The sequence below is a fragment of the Gouania willdenowi genome, chromosome 13, assembly GCF_900634775.1.
Source record: "Gouania willdenowi chromosome 13, fGouWil2.1, whole genome shotgun sequence".
In the NCBI taxonomy this organism is placed as follows: domain Eukaryota; kingdom Metazoa; phylum Chordata; class Actinopteri; order Blenniiformes; family Gobiesocidae; genus Gouania; species Gouania willdenowi.
The window spans coordinates 16,509,240-16,526,696 of record NC_041056.1 but is presented as its reverse complement, the minus strand read 5'-3'; the positions used below and the strand labels follow the sequence as shown (position 1 = coordinate 16,526,696).

The 17,457-nt window shown below is 36.9% G+C and overlaps 1 protein-coding gene across 2 annotated transcripts; it reads left to right on the top strand.

The window, feature by feature from the left end:
• Positions 1–69: 69 nt before the first annotated feature.
• Positions 70–15,342, top strand: LOC114474653 (FXYD domain-containing ion transport regulator 6-like). 2 transcript variants are annotated; one of them, XM_028465084.1, is made up of 8 exons: positions 70–297; positions 8,616–8,669; positions 9,612–9,635; positions 11,496–11,531; positions 11,666–11,740; positions 11,931–11,967; positions 12,072–12,121; positions 14,166–15,342. In XM_028465084.1, exons 2-8 carry the CDS (start codon positions 8,621–8,623, stop codon positions 14,201–14,203), a joined length of 309 nt encoding a protein of 102 aa, XP_028320885.1. In that variant the 5' UTR covers positions 70–297; positions 8,616–8,620; the 3' UTR covers positions 14,204–15,342. The 2 variants fall into 2 exon arrangements, with proteins under 2 accessions (XP_028320885.1, XP_028320884.1); XM_028465083.1 differs by lacking the exon at positions 70–297 and adding an exon at positions 802–934.
• The last annotated feature ends 2,115 nt before the right edge of the window (positions 15,343–17,457 follow it).

Sequence of the window (17,457 nt, the reverse complement as noted above, 5' to 3'; positions counted from 1 at the left end):
ATAAATTAGTGGGTGTGACGGGGGGGGGGGGGGGGGGGGGGGGTTGATGGCGTGTTTGTGTGTGTGTGTGTGTGAGAGAGAGAGAGAAAGAGAGAGAGAGAGGCTCTAAAGGCAGCCAGGAAACGCATCTTTTTCCATCACCACGGTTCTTTATTTATTTTTTAATCTTTCTTGTAGTAAATGTGTGCAATGTGCATGCACTGACAGATGAATATACGTGACACACTTGTGAGACAGGCTGACTGACTTTTGTGGGCGGATATAGTTTGTTTACCAACGCACAGCTGGAAAAATAAGGTGAGTTTTGTGCGCACACCTGTTACATCTGCATGTAAAATGTGTAATTTTGGAGGATCACATATGGGATCAATGGATGATATAGTGCACATACGTTATGTTGCTGATCGTGAATAAACCGTAAACAAACATAATTGTCTGTTTCTAGGAATGTGTATTTGTATGTGTGTTGTGCCTAAATGTAGACAGGATTGAGGGTAATATAAAAAAAAAACACACACAAACACGACATGCCTTTTCTGCAGCCATTGAGGGCGTGTCTTTAATAATATGCATTGGTTAAAAAAAACAAAAAACAATTGCGTTAAATTGACTGTGATGCGCCTTGGGACTGCAAGGACTCTATCACTTATTATTGTTATTATTATTATTATTATTATTATTATTATTATTATTGTCTGTGTGTGATGTCAAAATAAATGCCTAGTCAATGCCTTGTGTTCTGATCAGCTCACCCACAGGTTGCATTAGTGCGCACACGCATAACAGCAGTGGGGGTGTGTGTCAAACATGATCTCTACCTGTGCGTTAATAAGGTCCGTGTTCTCCTCCGCACGAGGCGCGCAGTTTACAATATCACGACCTCGTGCAACACGTCGCTTTGGGTTGACGGACGAAACCAAAGCTGGATTTCACGGTGGGCTTTAAAGATGAACGCCACACCCATGCAGTGTCAGTCTCTCCACATACTAATGTCTTCGTGTTGTTTAGCATCAGCTTTAGTCCCATCCTTACCCGGCGCCAGAATGTCCAGGCGGAAGGTTACCATGGAGATAAGTGGACACTATGGAAATACTTAAACTGTTGCCATTGCAATGTGTCATAATTACGATGGTAGATATAGGGTTTTTTTTTCTTCCCTGCTTTGAGTAAAGCTGTCGTGACCTATTTTGATGACCTATTTTTCACGTGCAGAACACAGTGGAGTGGTGGTTTACACATCTCTCATAGCAAAAGGTCCTGGGTTCAAACCCGGGGAGGAACTTGCGTTCTTTCTTTGTAGAGTTTGCATGTTCTCTCCGTGCATGCATGGGTTTATTCTGGATATAGCTACTCTGGCTTCCTCCTACAATGCAAAAACATGACTGTTAGGTTGACTGGAGTCTCTAGACCAGTGTTTCTCAAGTGGGGGTATGTGTACCCCCAAGGGGTATGCAAAAGCACTACAGGGGGTACTTGAGAAGAGTGGAAAATAACAAATGAAAGCATTAAACATATGGGGTTTTATAATGTTTATTTCTAGTTGAAAATGATAATCATAATAATGGTGGAAATGATCTTGATTAGTAACCTGGCTACAGCCACATTGATGTGTAGCCCCTCCCTCTAACTCCAGTTCTCCACATCGATCTGGGTCTGTGTCTGATGAATCCATTCAGAACCAGGGAGGGACATGAACAGAATGCTTGAAGCTGATTGGGCGAAGCGCCTGTCCACCATTATTTGTTTTAGCCAATCACACGGTAACAAATGATGATGTCATCAGCAGCATGGGCCGCAGAGATGCTGCTACAACAATATGGCTCCGCTGGTGAAAACTTTCTTTTGCGATAGTAATGTTGCGGCCATTATGTCGTTGTGTGACTTTTGCCATTTCTGCAAAATGAGTATGCGAGTTAAGGGCACGTTAACCTCCTGCGTTGACATCTTTCTATTTTGATTCAGAGCTATGCTAATAGCGGTAGCCCAGCTAGTTCTCTCCCCGCAACTGCGCATGCGACAGTTTCCGGAAATGACCGGAAATAAAACCTTAAGAAATAAACCTATTCAGGAGGCCTTTATAAGGCGTCCATTTTATTCCCAGAAATTGTTCTGTGCCTTTAGGTCCAAATTGCTGCATGCATGGTTACAATATTACAATTTCATTTAGCAAGCAACATACAACACGAGCAGTTAGGTACTTACTCAACATCCCATAGTGATGGCCCAAGTTGGATTCGAAAAAGATTATAAGCCTGCTTTCTTAACCTTTACACTGCCTCCATCACCGCGATGGGCTGTAATCTTTTACATATCAATTCTTTGTTATTTGGGGATTACACATGTAGTTTGGGGCTGATACTTTATGTCTATAAGCAAAACTTCTTGTTTGATTTATATACTGTGTATGAAAAAAAGTAAAGAATGTAGATCTGGCATCGAGGGATGGAACGATGCACTGAGCTCACGCTACGATAGAAGACAAAAATGGGCTCATGATAATGCGCTTTTTTTTGTAAAAGAAAAAAGATGGAAACAATAACTATGTTTTTATTTGAATTAACCTCTGGACATACTTTCATACTTACAGCTCTCTCTACCCTCAAAATATCACTCAACTTGTACCCTCAACCTAACATGTTGTGACATTTTAATATCATATGTTGTTATATTAATAGTGCACGTATGACATTTTTGTCCTAACTTTCAAGCATGCATTTAAAATAAACAATCTGGCCTACATGAGAATACTGCTTAAAAATGTTAAGCAGTAAACCGAAAGCTTTAGTGTTTTAATGTAAGTGTATTTTACCTTTGGATGTTATTTGTGATTACATGATATGATGCCAAGCAGATTACTAAAGTGGAGATTAATTGCAGAGCAAAAAAAATAAAAACACTATGGAGATATCTGGACAAAATATGTGATGAGAAGCAGAAGTGTCACTTTGACTCTGAAACAGACACCAGTCACTGGGGCAGTCCTAAACAGGTCAATAGACACGATAGAAGGCACTTGATTTGCCATAACACATTTTAAACACCAGGGGAGAAAATAAGTCCAGGATTGACTCAGATAATAAATAAACAAAAGAATATTAACTGAGCTCCTGAATGAATTGCTCGTACAGCTGAGCTTGGCACTTTCCTAGCTTGGCTGGAAAAGTTGTGTCTCAGGTGAAGTGGGCTAAACCTTTATAAAATAGGCAGGACAGTCACTATCGAGAGAGAGAAGAGAGAAAAAATACTGAAAAATCCTGGACAAGCCCCCAATTGTTTCGTTTGGACCACTAGAGGGAAATAAAGCAAGTGTAAACTAGGAATAATTAGACAGAAGTTGATGGGGTACAACAATAAACCAAGTATTTATTAACAAACAAAAGTGCAAAAAGGATTAATAGAAATCTGTCCCAAACAGCTCTTACCTGCCTTTGTTTACACACCTGAAATGAGAACGCACTGACACTGGATAAAACACACAGACATGGTCAAACTTCAGAAAATGTGTCTATTAACATAGCTCTCAATGACAACAAAGATTCGCTTCACTTGGCCTTTTCTTGCAAATCAACATTTTGATTAATAAAGAAGCATCAAGTTTAAAAATAAGCCAAGGACTAATCTGAGTCTTAGACGTCAGAAAATATTAAGAGGGTTGTTTAAATATTCAAGCTAGTTATAAGAAAATGTGATTCAGGCTAATGGCAAGATTTAATTGTTAGACATGAAGTCATGAGGAAAGAAAGGTGAAAATCTAAATATGGTGAAGAACAGGTTTGTCAGAAGTGGAAGGAACATCAATTAGGACTATATTGACGCAGTTGTCTTTTGTTTCTGTGTGAGTTTTTATTGGTCCAAATGCACATTGGGCTGCTCTAATTGTCCTTTAGATAGGTTGGGAACATGTATGATTTCTTTTCAAAACAAAAAAACTTTTCAACTGATCTCTGGTTAGCGTGAAGATAAAGAATTTGGAAAACACACATTCAAAACCTTTTAAAGCTCCACTAATGTCATGTGTCCTGCATAGGAGCCAGTCTATCAAGGGAACAAATACACTTCTTGAAGCTAAGTATCGTAGTTGATGTTCAGTAATAGATTCATATCTAGTGCAACAAGCTTTACCACATTGCATTATTTCAAACAATAACTGACAGGTGTTATTTGCTTAGAACAGAAATATCATGGGACCAGTGACGTGCCGTGACCTCTAGGGTTGGGTAGGCACGTTGCAAATTGAGACCACCAATGACAATTTCATATGTTTCTCCTGACAAGTGTTAATTCAATTCAGTTCAACTTTATTTGTATAGCGCAATTTCCAACAAAGTCATCTCAATGCGCTTATCAAAATATAAAATTCATAATAAGAAAGAAAAAAACCCAACAAGATCCACATGAACAAGCATTTAGCCATCTAACAAAATCAACATCGTAAAACACCATTAAAGAAACATAAACAATTATTTAATATAGCCTCCATACTCTCCCAACAAGATATATCGCAGCACATCCGTTGTTTGTGTTGGAAACACAGGAACACAGAGAAAACAACTCAGAACAGCCTCAGTGAGGAGCATCCACAAAGCAAATCCTTCCTTTTGTATCATTCACTGTGAAAAGTATGAAACATGTTCTGACCTTATCTTTGCTGAAGGTCTGTTAACTCAGGTGTTGGTCTCCATCTTTTAAAAGCTGTCGTTTTTCCTCAAAAAAAAGTTTCTCTATTGTCTCTTGCGCTGTCATCCTGTCTGTAGTGTTATCCCGCCCACTCGCTAGAGCGAGAGAGAACGTAGCAGCAGCGGTCACATGGGATCAATTCACCAATGCACTGTGAACGTACGTATAGCATTTAGCATAGCACGGTTACATCCAAAGGCAGTGTACAGAGCTGCCTTTGGACCTAAATGGTTGTCATCAAACTTATAGGTACTGTAGGCTATTGGAAATGGAAAAATAAATAATTTATAATTATATTATAATTAAAACCAATATTGAAAATATCAATTCAGCCTTGGGTAGGCACTGCCTACCTTGCCTACCCTGACTGCACATCACTGCATGGGACACTGGTGTGTGTAGTTGGGTGTGGCTGCCTGAACCATTTGCACAAAGGACTGCCCTGATCATCTGATTATGTTTGTCTTTCATGAACCTATTTACTTTCTAAATAATACCTTTGAACCTTCCCTTCAAATCTCATATCAGAGCTCGAACCTTATTTGTTTAATATCTGGGGACTTTAGAGGACTCTGCTCCATGTGCCTGCATCATTGTCTTGCTTCCATTGACCTATTGTTTGATGTGTAATTGCCTTGCTCTTTCCCGCTGATCAAATTTCCTTCATCATAAATTCTGACTTTGTTATTGGTTCTTCCGTTAATACTACAAATGTCACTCGTAATTTAAAATAATCCTATTCATATCCTTTGCCTCTCGCCACCCAGACGCTGTCTGTTCGTTGCAGGAAACAGCCTGTTTGGGGCTGTATTTTCCTTTATTAAAAAGATAATGTACCTCTATGTTGTCTGTATGTTAAAAATATTGTATTACCAAAGGCAAAACATTTTAGGAAGTAAACACAAATACAATGAGAAAACATAGGTTTGATATACATATATAATAAAAACGACAATATAAAATAAATCCTGAACATGTCTTTCAAAAGATACACAAGAAATTCAGTCTAAATTGTGTATTCCGATTAATAACAATTGGATTTATCAAATCATTTTGGTCCCTCCAGAGTCAGAGGAATTTTTCTAAATGACAGTTGCTCTTAGATTTGCATTATCATTCCCAACTGCCTCAGTGAAATCAGGTGGGGAAATAAACAATGTACACTTTTCTGATGACCTTCCATGCCCATAATTCATGACTCAGTCTATCTATTAGTTTTTTAGTGATAGTCTTGATCATTTTAAATTGAAAAAGCTGAATTAATGCACTTAATTCCATATTACTCAGGCTACATGTAGAGCCAGTAGAATATTCTTTGGTAACATTTTGTACGGAGGAGTGGACAAGGGGATCTCAATGCAAATTCCATGCTTCCATATGTTTCTCAAACAATATTCCCTATAATAAACGATCATAAAAATGTTATGTTACAAATCCTAAATACAGAAAGCTTTAGCAAACAGTACAATTTAGTAATAATTATCAAGAAATTGTGGCATCAGTTAGTTTGATAAAAAAATACGGGTGTTGCATTGCCATGTGACACTCCCAAACATTTCACAGCAGCAGAGTCGCTGAGCTCTTATCCACCACCTGCTGATGTGAGAGTTATGTAATCGATTTACCAAATGCATTTTATAGCAGAGAACCTGCAATGAAACACAGAAAATCCAAGGAAACAATCAGGACAAATGGAGTAAAATGTTTGGCACACAACACACCATTACAGGTCACTGCATGCTTGTGTGTCCCAGTACAGGCTTCAAAAAAACACTAATCTAAGCACCAATATACCACACTGACTGTCTGGAATACACTCCACAAACACTCATGTTTGATTTATACAAATAAGATGTATAGTAACATATTGGAGGCTGAAATTTTTCTTTCAAAACACAAAAAAGTAATAGAGATATACTGTATAAAAATGTTCCTATAGTAGTTGGCTATGGCAGCATGTGCATTTGAAGACATGCAAATGAACGTCTATGTTTTAAAGTAATGGCCCAAAGACTGTAAAACGGTCCTTGAAGGAGAACGTGTCAAAATGCGAGTGCCAAACCAGCAATGACAGCCTGTCTTACAGCTCTGCAAAGCAGCTCCAAGACTTGTGAAAATGTGGGCAAAAAATAGTCATCTGTGTTTACTTACATTACCATAATGCTTGCTAGTATAAACATAGATGACCCATTTGACTGCTGTTTTTCTTTTTCTTTCTCACCTTCTATGTACGAGTGCAAATCACCATCTATTAGGTCCCACGACTTGATTCATTGATAGCGTTCGAGGCTTTCCACCAATCAACACCCCAAATAAATGGATGAAATAGATGTATTTTTCCTAATGTGAAAATGTAACGGCCATCTCTTCAAACACTGTGCTTCATTCTACATCACTAAAATATGATGAAACTGATATATTCAATGACCTTGAGATTATGAGATGGACGGAATACACTAATAAAACCAAACACTTCCCTCTCGGTAACACCCTCATTGCTACTGAGGTTTTAAGTTGTACTGAGGTTTTAGATTGCTCATAAAATCAAATCTATAACATGCTGGGATGCTAACTCCAACTCTAAGGGAATGCTACAGTCGATACCACTAGCCGTTCAAGAACATTCAGTTTTTATGAGTGCACTTTACTTTATATCACTCATAGAGCTATAGAAAAACAGTAAATGGACATAAAAACCAAGCATTTCGATAAACGGAAAGAAATAAAAGCTGACTGAGTAAATGTGATGCAGTGCCAAATGACAGAAGTGGAAACATTTCCACTTGAAACTGCAAAACACACTGTCAGATTCTGTCACTTCATTACGATTGGTTGATATCCACAAAGCAAATGCATTAATTTGTAGGTTAAGGCCTAAGGGCTTCGGGACTTGAACCTATGATATACTAGCTCAAGGAACTAATAGCACAACTTTTTCAACATAGCACTTTCTATGCTGATGCAACTTAAAGTGCTTGACCTATGCTGTATTATTAATGCTTTCAAACTGCTACAGTGCAACAAAGCCACCCACCACCACACCAACCTTTGGTCATTCATTTCTCTATGCACACTACACAGTGCTGGCTTAGTGCTAACATGGTACACCTTCCACAGGTCACCAGTTCATCACAGTGATAACTCGTTAAGCGGAGCACACACACACACCTTCATTCCTATTATTCGATTAGAGACTCCAAACAACCATTTTTACACCACTTTTTATCTGATGATATTATGGTTCTCAAACCCCACCAATCACGTGTTTACACAAGTCAAGATGGCCAAAATATGGATTTGTGCCTCATGTAGCAAGTTTTGACCTAAAATACCCCCTGCAAAATATAAACTGTTTAATGCATTGTGTAGTTGTGCATTCGCCATATCTTTGCTAAGAAAAATGCTAAATCAAACTGTTGGAAATTGTGATATAAGGGCTGTTTTTTTCTTAACCTGTGCAAAAGAAGAAATAAAACTCTTTGCCACTTGAAACCAAAAATCTGCCATCTCCTAATATTATAAACACTTTTTACATCAGATAGAGTTTGTGAGTGAGTGTGCAGCAGCGGCTCATCCGAAAATAGGCCAAGGTTGTGGAATATCCACAGGGATGAAGAAGTAATCTCTGCCAGGAAAAATGAACATGCATGGCACAGAACTGAAATCACTCAGCAGGACAAAAGCTACAACTGCAGGTGCTTTAGTTTTATCTCCGTGGTTTGATGCTTGTGTTTGAAGGTGTGATCCACCTTTCCTTAATAATGGATGTGTTTGTGTGTCTGTTATTGTGTCCCAAATTTAAAAAGCAAGCTGGTAATGTGTCAGATTTATGTAACTTCAGAGATTTTTCTCTTGGGCTTTCTTTCTTTCTTTATTTCTTTCTTTTTTATTCTTCTTTCTTCTTTCTCACCTCCTTCTTTATTACTCTATGTCAACAGTTGCCATGGAGACTATTTTGCTCTTCCTCTCTTCACTTCTGGTATGCGTGGCTGGTAAGTGCCCCCCACTTATGATGCACACATATGCACACACTAATGCAGAGCTACACAGCTTTTATCACAGCGGAGCCACGAAAATGTGTTCGTTTGATCAGAGGGTCACATGACCAACATTCATGTCAGCATTTAGAATATTGATGGATCTGAGAATTAATACAGGAAATAACATAGTTAGAGTTTTTATAGTCATTTTGTGTGTATTTCTGTCAGTCTGTGTATGTGTGCATTTCTGTAGTCCTTTTGTTTATTTTTCCTATAAAATATTTGTTTTTTGGAGTATTTGTGTATTTGTGCTGCCGTTTTGCATTTTGTTTTGTAGTAATTTTTGAGTATTTCTGTCGTCGTTTTGCTTGTTTGTTGGTACTGTGGGATTGCTGAGCCATTTTTTGTGTATTTTTTGTCTTTTGTGTACTTTTGCTGTCATTTTCTGTAATTTCGTATAATTTCCTAAGTAATCTTGTGTATTGCTGTTGTCGTTTTGTTAATTTTTGTAGTAGTATTGTGTGTTTTTGGAGTATTTTCTGTGTTTTTCCTCTTGTCTTTTACTGTATTATCCTGCAATGTTGTAATTTTGTACATTTACTTTGGGGGCCGCATAAAAATAGACGGGCCACCAGTTGCTTACGTCTGCACTAAAGCTTTTAGACTCATGGGTATTGATCATGCAGCGTCACAATGCAACCATAAGGGGACAGTGTTGGGGAAGGTAAAGGTATTTAAAAGGACAGATACTGAGGGTATTAAGATTGTGGATTTGTTTGTAGCTTTCACCAGTCATTTGTGGAATTATAATTTAAAAAAAAAACATAAACAAAAAAAAAATGATACGTTATGTGAAATTTGCTTTGTGCAGAAATGCTGTATGAAACTTCCTGCCTCTCTCTCTTCTCTGTGTGTCTGTTACTTTTTTAACTCTGTTCATATCCTCTGTTACAGCTGTAGCAGACCCCAGTGTACAAGGTGAGGAGCTTTTGTTGTGGTCAAACTTCAGTCCCAGTAGTCGCAATGTTCATGTAGTATTTCTGACAATTAGGGATGTAACGATTCACTCAACTCCCGATACGATTCGATTCACGATACTGGGTTCACGATACGATTCTCTCACGATTTATTTTAAAAAATGGGACTGTAGACAAATGATGACTGAAAAATATTCCTTTATTTTTTTTGGGAAAAAAACTAGAAAATACCGTACTATTTTCCTTTTATTTTTCATTGTCAAAAGAATTCCTTGATAAACTATTCAAAACAATACAATTTCACCAAAAATAAATCTTGAATGAAATAAATAAAGGAATAATACAAATGAAGAAGCCTATTAATTTAAATTCTGGTTCTATAATAAACAATGCAAAAATGCATAATAGTTCTTTTTCTTTTTAAAAGTGCAACTGAAAATGTATTTTGTGCCTTAACAATTGGACTTTAAAAAAAAAAACCAGTCATTTCACTGTATTTAGGGCAGATATTTGTTTGGACCAGCAGAGGGCGCTGGTAACACAGTGGTCGGTTGGCATGCAGATATCTTGCAGTGAAGAAGAGAAGCTATGCTAGCAGACAGAGCTAATAGAAAACCGTGACTTTTACAGATATTCAAGTGATATTACAGATATTCTTTCAGTGCTAAAGGGGAAATGAATCATTTATTAACATATTTAAGAGTAGAAGGCGGCCAGAAAGAAAGTATTGGTAGACTCCGCCCGCCGCCTACACTTGTGCTCTCTGCTGGTTAAAAAAAGTACTGCGATTCAATTTTCAGAAAATCGATATCAACCGTGATACCAATGAATCGATTTTTAACTGCCTTACGATTAATCGTTACATCCTTACTGACAATTACTCTTCCATTTAAGCAGATTTTTATCGAACCCGAGTCAAACTCAAAGCAAAATCAAACCCTTTAGAGCAGCAATTCTCAACTGTTGGGTTTGGACCAAAAGTGGGTCGTGGACCTGTACTGGATGGGTCGCGGACAGCTGGTCAAAAAATAAATAAATACTTAATGTCTCTCATGTTTGACTTTTATTTTATTTTGAAAGAAAGTTTTCTTGTGACAGGCATGCTGTGAATTGCATGTTGCACAGGAAAATATATAGATTTTTGTTTTAAAAAAGATTATATATGTGTGTGTTTTTAACAGCTATCTTTTAAAAAACTAAATTTAGTTTGTTGAATTAATGACCAGTTGATAACCCAGGCGCTTTAGAGCATCCAGTTTGGCCTAAAATGATAGAGAAAACATGAATTATTGTGTAAAATACCAAATAATTCAGTTATTTGCTATCAATATCAATAGATGTTTTAAATATCAATGAAACATCTATTGATATTTGCAGGAGCTCACAGATTTCCCATGGTTATATTTACAGCAACTTTATTTTGTCTTCTTTTTTGAAAGAATATATTATGGTTTCAACTTTTTTTTCAGGAAATTTGATCTCTTGGTGACTGAACTAAAATGAGTTTGACATACTTGTTATAAAACAATAACGAAATGAGATGGTGAGGTCGCTCTTTAGTTGGACCAGTTTTCTTTTGCTAGAACAGAGAGTTATTATTATTATTAGTGCATTTCAAAATGCAAGTGGATAAAATGTACAGTAGATGTGTTGGGAGTGTTGGGGTAAACCTATAGCCCAGTCAAGACAATTATCAACCTTGTTTTTCTTACATTTCTGAATTACATTTTAAAACGAAAGGAAGGATTCAAAAATACTACTAGTAAAACAAAAACAGGTATTCTAATGATTTGCTCCTAGGATTGTACTTTACAGTTCACAGTGTGCCTCTAAACGTGTGATTTCTATTCTGTTCGTACAGATGGCGAAGAGAAAGAAGAGAACCCATTTATTTATGGTGAGTATCTCTCTGAAAATATCGAATGGCTGAGAGAACAGTAATGGTTTCTCTCAAAAGCAGCAAAGCCATTTTGACATTCAAGCAACAATTGAATTTGTCTCCTGCTCTTGTGTCTCTGGTTTATTCTACAGACTATGAGAGCCTGAGGATTGGAGGGTTGGCGCTTGCTGTGGTGTTGTTTACGCTGGGCATTCTTCTAATTCTCAGTGAGTGAGCTTGTCACTGTATATCTACGTCTATATAATTCTATTATGTGCACATGCCCTTTGTTAGAATAAAGTGAAGCATAACTAAAAAAATGTATTTCAACTCCATACTCTCTTTACAATTCATCTTAATCATCAGATAACTGATGATATAATGATAGGTGATATGTACGACTTCATATGTTTCTAGGTCGACGATGTCGCTGCAGTATTAATCAGAAACCCAAGTATGTTTCTTTTCACGTACAACTGAAAAAAAATATTGTTTCAGTTCCTATTGGTTACACACCATTTTATGGTTACTATGCCAACCTGTGTATTCTCTATTAAGGGTCCCCGGAGACCAAGAGGCGCAGGAGGAGAATCCGATTGTCTCCAAGGGTAAGATACATGTCTCACCTCTGCCTCACCTCCTCACTCATATTTATTATTGAGTTTCCCCAATGGGAGCCGACATCACCAAGAGGAAAGCTGATACACTGCACTCACTCAAGTCGTTTAAATATTCAATCACCTGATGGACATTTTTCTTGATATCATTCCAAGTTGTTTAAGGTTTCAGTTAAAATGTAGTGTTTGTATTTGACACACAAGTCACAATATATTAACCAACATCCATAACAGACATTACCAGCAGCTATTAAAAAATAATCAATATTATGCAAAAGGTCATTATAACAGTTTCAGAATCAGAATCAACTTTATTTGTCACTGCACATGCTACAGAGCAACAGAAGAACAAAATTACATTTCAGTTTCATCTCGTCCAAGAAACATGAAAAGACAATCACATATAACATGGGAAGACAGGGGTAGGAGAACTGTGGGTCACCACAAGGGCAAGAGTTTTGATGAAAAGTGGGAGAAACAGGAGGACAGGAGCGAGGAAAAGGCAGGTTCTCGACTGAATTCCCTATTGGGGAGGACAGTATAGAACTAGGAAAAAAACCTCCTCAGCGTACATGCAATACACAGTCACAATAAAAAAGTCTGGAACATAGCTTGTGGGCACTTCACCCGCCCCTCCTGTAGCTTGCAGGAAGGGAGGGTGGACGGAAGGCCAACGAAAACGTTGAAATATAATCTTTCGCTTCATTCTGATACAGTTAGATGACGTGTGACAACCTTGAGTAGATCTGGTTCAGAAAACAAAGTTACAGGTGGTGGTGGGGAAGAGGAGGACGAGGGGACGGAGCGTCTTTATGCACAAACATCCTGGTGGATAGATGAGACAGTCTTGGACGGCAGGCTGTAGGGAGCCAATGATGATAAGCGATTTTTTTTTGATTCAGGCTAGCACAATTTCGATAGCCCTGAGTCAGTAATGATGTTACATAACATAAAGATCATGTACTGAAGAATAAATGTAGCAACTAATTAACCAATCCAAATAATCAGCATTACAGTGATGAGATATAAAAACTCAATATTTTAGTATTGAAATGAATAAGAATATATTGCTGTACCTACTTATTTGTTTATATACTGAAATACTAAACAGAAAATGACTATAACAATGGAATACAAAGGTTAATAGTTCATTTTAGCTTCAACAGTCCTGTTTCTCCAAACGGTGATAGAGTTTGATAGAGCTTGCTCTGACTTGTAAAGTCTTTAACCATTTAGTCAATAGGGACATGAAAATAAGGACAAAAAATATACTAAGGAGCTAACTTAAATCTGATTGGTAAAAGCAACATCAATACCACTTTAGGCCTTAAGGCTGGTTTTATTAATCTAATCTAGGAGAAGAGGAAAAAAGAGGGAAAAACAGTAGAATTTTAATTTTTTAATTATTATTTTTGTTATTTGATAATAATCTGCGACTGATCTGATGTCCTCTCCAGTGTGTACCCTGTCCTATGCTTTATATGAGCTTGTTTTTTTTTTTTTTTACTCTTTATTTATGCAATTTACAAATAATATCAAACAAAACAGAACAGAACAGCAGGGTGTTATAATTACAAAGATTCCAATTCACACTTGCGTCTTTTAGATTGTCCATTTTTTCCATTTCTCATCAAAATTAGCAGATTTCAGTCTTATGTAGTGAGTGATTTTTTCCATCGCAAAGATTTCTTCTTTTATCTCTTCCCATTGTGACAAAGTTAAAGTGAGACTCTTCTGCCAGTTTCCTGTAATGTTTTTGCTGGCCATCAACATAACTTAATATGAGCTTATTTAATCAAGTAAAAAAATATAAAATAATTTAAAAAAAATTGTTAAGGTGATCAGAAAATGCTACGGCAGTCCACCATTGTATAGCAATTGTAATTTACTCAAATTTACTGTAAGATTTCCAAAAAACCAATAACACAATTATGATCTAAAAAGGCAGGAAAGAAAGAAATGTCTGTGGGTATTCTAAATGTCACATTATTACATTGGTGTTTTCACACAATCTCTTGTCCTTGACCTCTTTTAGCTGCAGCAGCTGACAAAGAAACTCCAGCAGAGAACTGAGAATCTTCCTTCAAGACCTGACTGCCTTCTAAAATATTGAATAATTTATTACATATTTAGCTACACTAATAGTTGAGAGATTAATGGGGAAATGTTAATGGTTATTCAAAAGCGTAAGAGGGGAGGTGAATGTGCAAACGTGTGATTTGTACTGAAATCTTGTGCTTGTCCTTTGCTGCAACTGTGACAGTCCCTCTCGTCCATTCCCGTGCCTTCATGTGATTCTGTCTCTCTCTCCAGTTTGTTGTATTACCCAGTAGCACCTTTGACACACGCTCATCGTTTATAAAACCCTTAAATCATTTTATTTTAATTGATTGATCTGTTTTACTTTGTGTTTTCTGTCTGTTGCTTTCAGGATGTTACGTGTTTACTGCTTTGTAGTTCTCTGTTTGTCACATTGAGAGTTTATATGGTGAAGAAAATAGATATTTATAATTTATATAAGTGTAGGAGTATATACTGTATGTACTAGTACATATTAAATTTACACCTTTTGTTCATGTTTATTTTGTATGATTGGTTGCATGCACATGTATATTTCTGATTATTTTATTTCTAAAGAACCGACTATCAGACAGTCTTTCCTACCATAGCTTCTAGCTGTTTTCAAGTATCTACTACTACCACAGTGTTTTACCAGCTTAGGTAATGGAAGCCAATGGTGCCTTCAAAAGGCGCCATTGGCTCCATAAGGATTACCCAGTCCCCAGCAGCCTATAATTACTGTCCCCATACGCACTCATCAGAGCCACAAATCTGTAAAGCCATAGTAATTTTCTTCTTCTTCTTCTTCTTCTTCTTCTTCTTCTTCTTCTTCTTCTTCTTCTTCTTCTTCTTCTTCTTCTTCTTCTTCTTCTTCTTCTTCTTCTTCTTCTTCTTCTTCTTCTTCTTCTTCTTCTTCTAATGACCATTGCATTCAGTTTCTTTTAAATCATCGTGTTTTGGGTGACTGCACAATAGCGAGGTTGAGAAAAAAAAGCAAATTTTATTTCACGTCAAGCGAATTGCATTTTAATATCTAAATGCAAGTCCAAACCTAAGAGAGAGTTAAGTTATGAAAGGAGCAGGTCAGGCTTTCACACACTTCCCAAGTTCTTTCCTGTTTTAATGCAACTGCTATGTGCATTTTACGCATGAGGCCTTGTTATGTAACAACATGTTGTGCTTTGGCATAAATAAATAAATAAAAATGTCTTAACACCAAATGACTTTTTTTTTTTAAATTATTGTTCCCCCATTTACATCCCATTCCTGAACATGCTTTATGTATTAAGAGTGTGTTCTAAGTCTATCACACATTTACACCTGGAGTTACCAATTAACAAACACATATGCCTTTGAACTGTAGGCAAAAAAGCACAACATGTTGAATCAATACAGGAAGGCAAAAAAAAAAAAAAAAAATCAAAATGAGGTCTTCCTGCTTGAGGCAACATTACTAGTAATCATCACCTTTTCACTGATTCATATTTTATGACTCATTTACCAATAGAATAGGGTGTACGTCTATTGGAGAAGAGTTTAGCTTTGAAATGTACATAAGAAAAATCTTTAATAGCACTCTAAATACAGTTTATATCTGTAACCATTTCCAGTCCATGGTAACATATTGTGTTGTTAATTGAGAAAAATAAAACTATACTGGAGGATCCCCCTCTCACCAGTGGCATGGGGAATGCAGCTCTGCTTTTGTTCCAAAGGTTTCACCTTTTTATTGGCTCTAAAGGACAAACCTGATGGTAAATATGTAACTGTGTGGCCCGAATAAGATGTGGCGGTGGGTGTGGAGTAACGGTTGATGTGTGCCGTCCTGGTAGAATGGGAGGGATGTAAGGGAGGATCTTTGCACTGCTCATGAATTCAGGACCACCCTGCACTCACGCCTGGAGAGAGCGAACCAAAGGCTTCAGCAAGCCCAGGTGAGACAATAACATTGGTTTATTGATTATTCAATGTAATCGAATACATCAGCTTAAAGGGGTGGTTCTATTTTCTGCTTAAAGGTCCAAAGGGTTTGTTTTTTCTTACAGTTGTGCAACAAAAATGTTCACATTTCGGTCCAAACTTTTTCTGCTGCCAGAATTCAACTGAGACTTTGTAGGTTTATTAACGTTAGATGAATAATTTGGAATGGCTTTATTAAGAAAAGAAAAGAAAAATATTGTGACGTCGTACAACTTTAGTAGGCGTTAATTCTTCGTTATTGAGCAAGCATTGTCTACACTTCCTTTTACTTGCTCCATTTATGGCCTGTTTCAGTCCAGGCAGGGTCAAGTGAATAAATATTAGATCTGTAACACATTAACTATCCTATGTATCCTTCTCTTACTGGAGAGTGAAAAGGTATAAAGAATTGTGTCAAAAATATAGATGAGTTTGGTAAAGAATCGATGAGATTCTCAAAGTTTTCCTGTTAAGTAATATTAAGCCATATTTGTTGGAAGAGTAAAGTTTTCCAACCTTTCAGCTGTTTCTTATATAAAGTGGGTAAACAGAACACTACTGGTCTGGCTATTGAAAAAAAAAAAAGGGCAAACTGATGAAACCTTGCATAGTTTTCAAGTATTTGACCTGATGGTGAATGCTGTTATTGTTGTGAAGGTCAGGTCTAAATTATTCAAAGCAGAAGGTGTTGATGGATGTGTTGCTGGCAGCTGCTGCTTTTGTTCACTGTTTGTGTTTTGTCCCGTCAGTCTTGTCAAGTGAAGCACAGAAAAAAAAAAGGCAACATGTCCTCCCTTAAAGGTAAGTTAAACACCAGTTGCTCATTACCCACAAACAACAGGGTTTAAAAAAAAAAAAAGACACTTAAACTGGACGTCAACAGGATGACTTCACAGACAAGGTCACATTCTTTTTTTAAATAGTGTGGTCTGTGAATGAAAGGCTTGCACTTTTCTCAATACAAGTACTAACGTTACTGTAAATGCGTTGCTTTATGGGTACTTCTATAAATCAGTAGCTCAGCTTGTACTTAAGTACGTTTTAAAAGGAAATTAAGTCATTTGTTACATTCCTACACCCAACCATTACTAAGTAAATTATTACTTTTTTTGTTTTAAAATGATCAACAGACATTATGAAACTACAAAAAACAGAAATGACCAGACAACAATCTAATGCGTCACATCATAGCCAACTAATCAGATTACCACATACCACAGTATACTGTACTGATTTCAGATCAGCGGTTTATGAAGGCATGTTGAACGTAATACATATGTTCTTAGTTGTGCCATTTCTGATCAACG

Bases quoted from the DNA above. Each gene is read 5' to 3' on its own strand.
- LOC114474653 (XM_028465083.1), top strand. From the start codon at position 808: ATGATCTCTACCTGTGCGTTAATAAGGTCCGTGTTCTCCTCCGCACGA. The intron at 8,670-9,611 runs GTAAGTGCCCCC...CCTCTGTTACAG, and splicing joins ACTTCTGGTATGCGTGGCTG to CTGTAGCAGACCCCAGTGTA. The intron at 12,122-14,165 runs GTAAGATACATG...GACCTCTTTTAG, and splicing joins GAATCCGATTGTCTCCAAGG to CTGCAGCAGCTGACAAAGAA.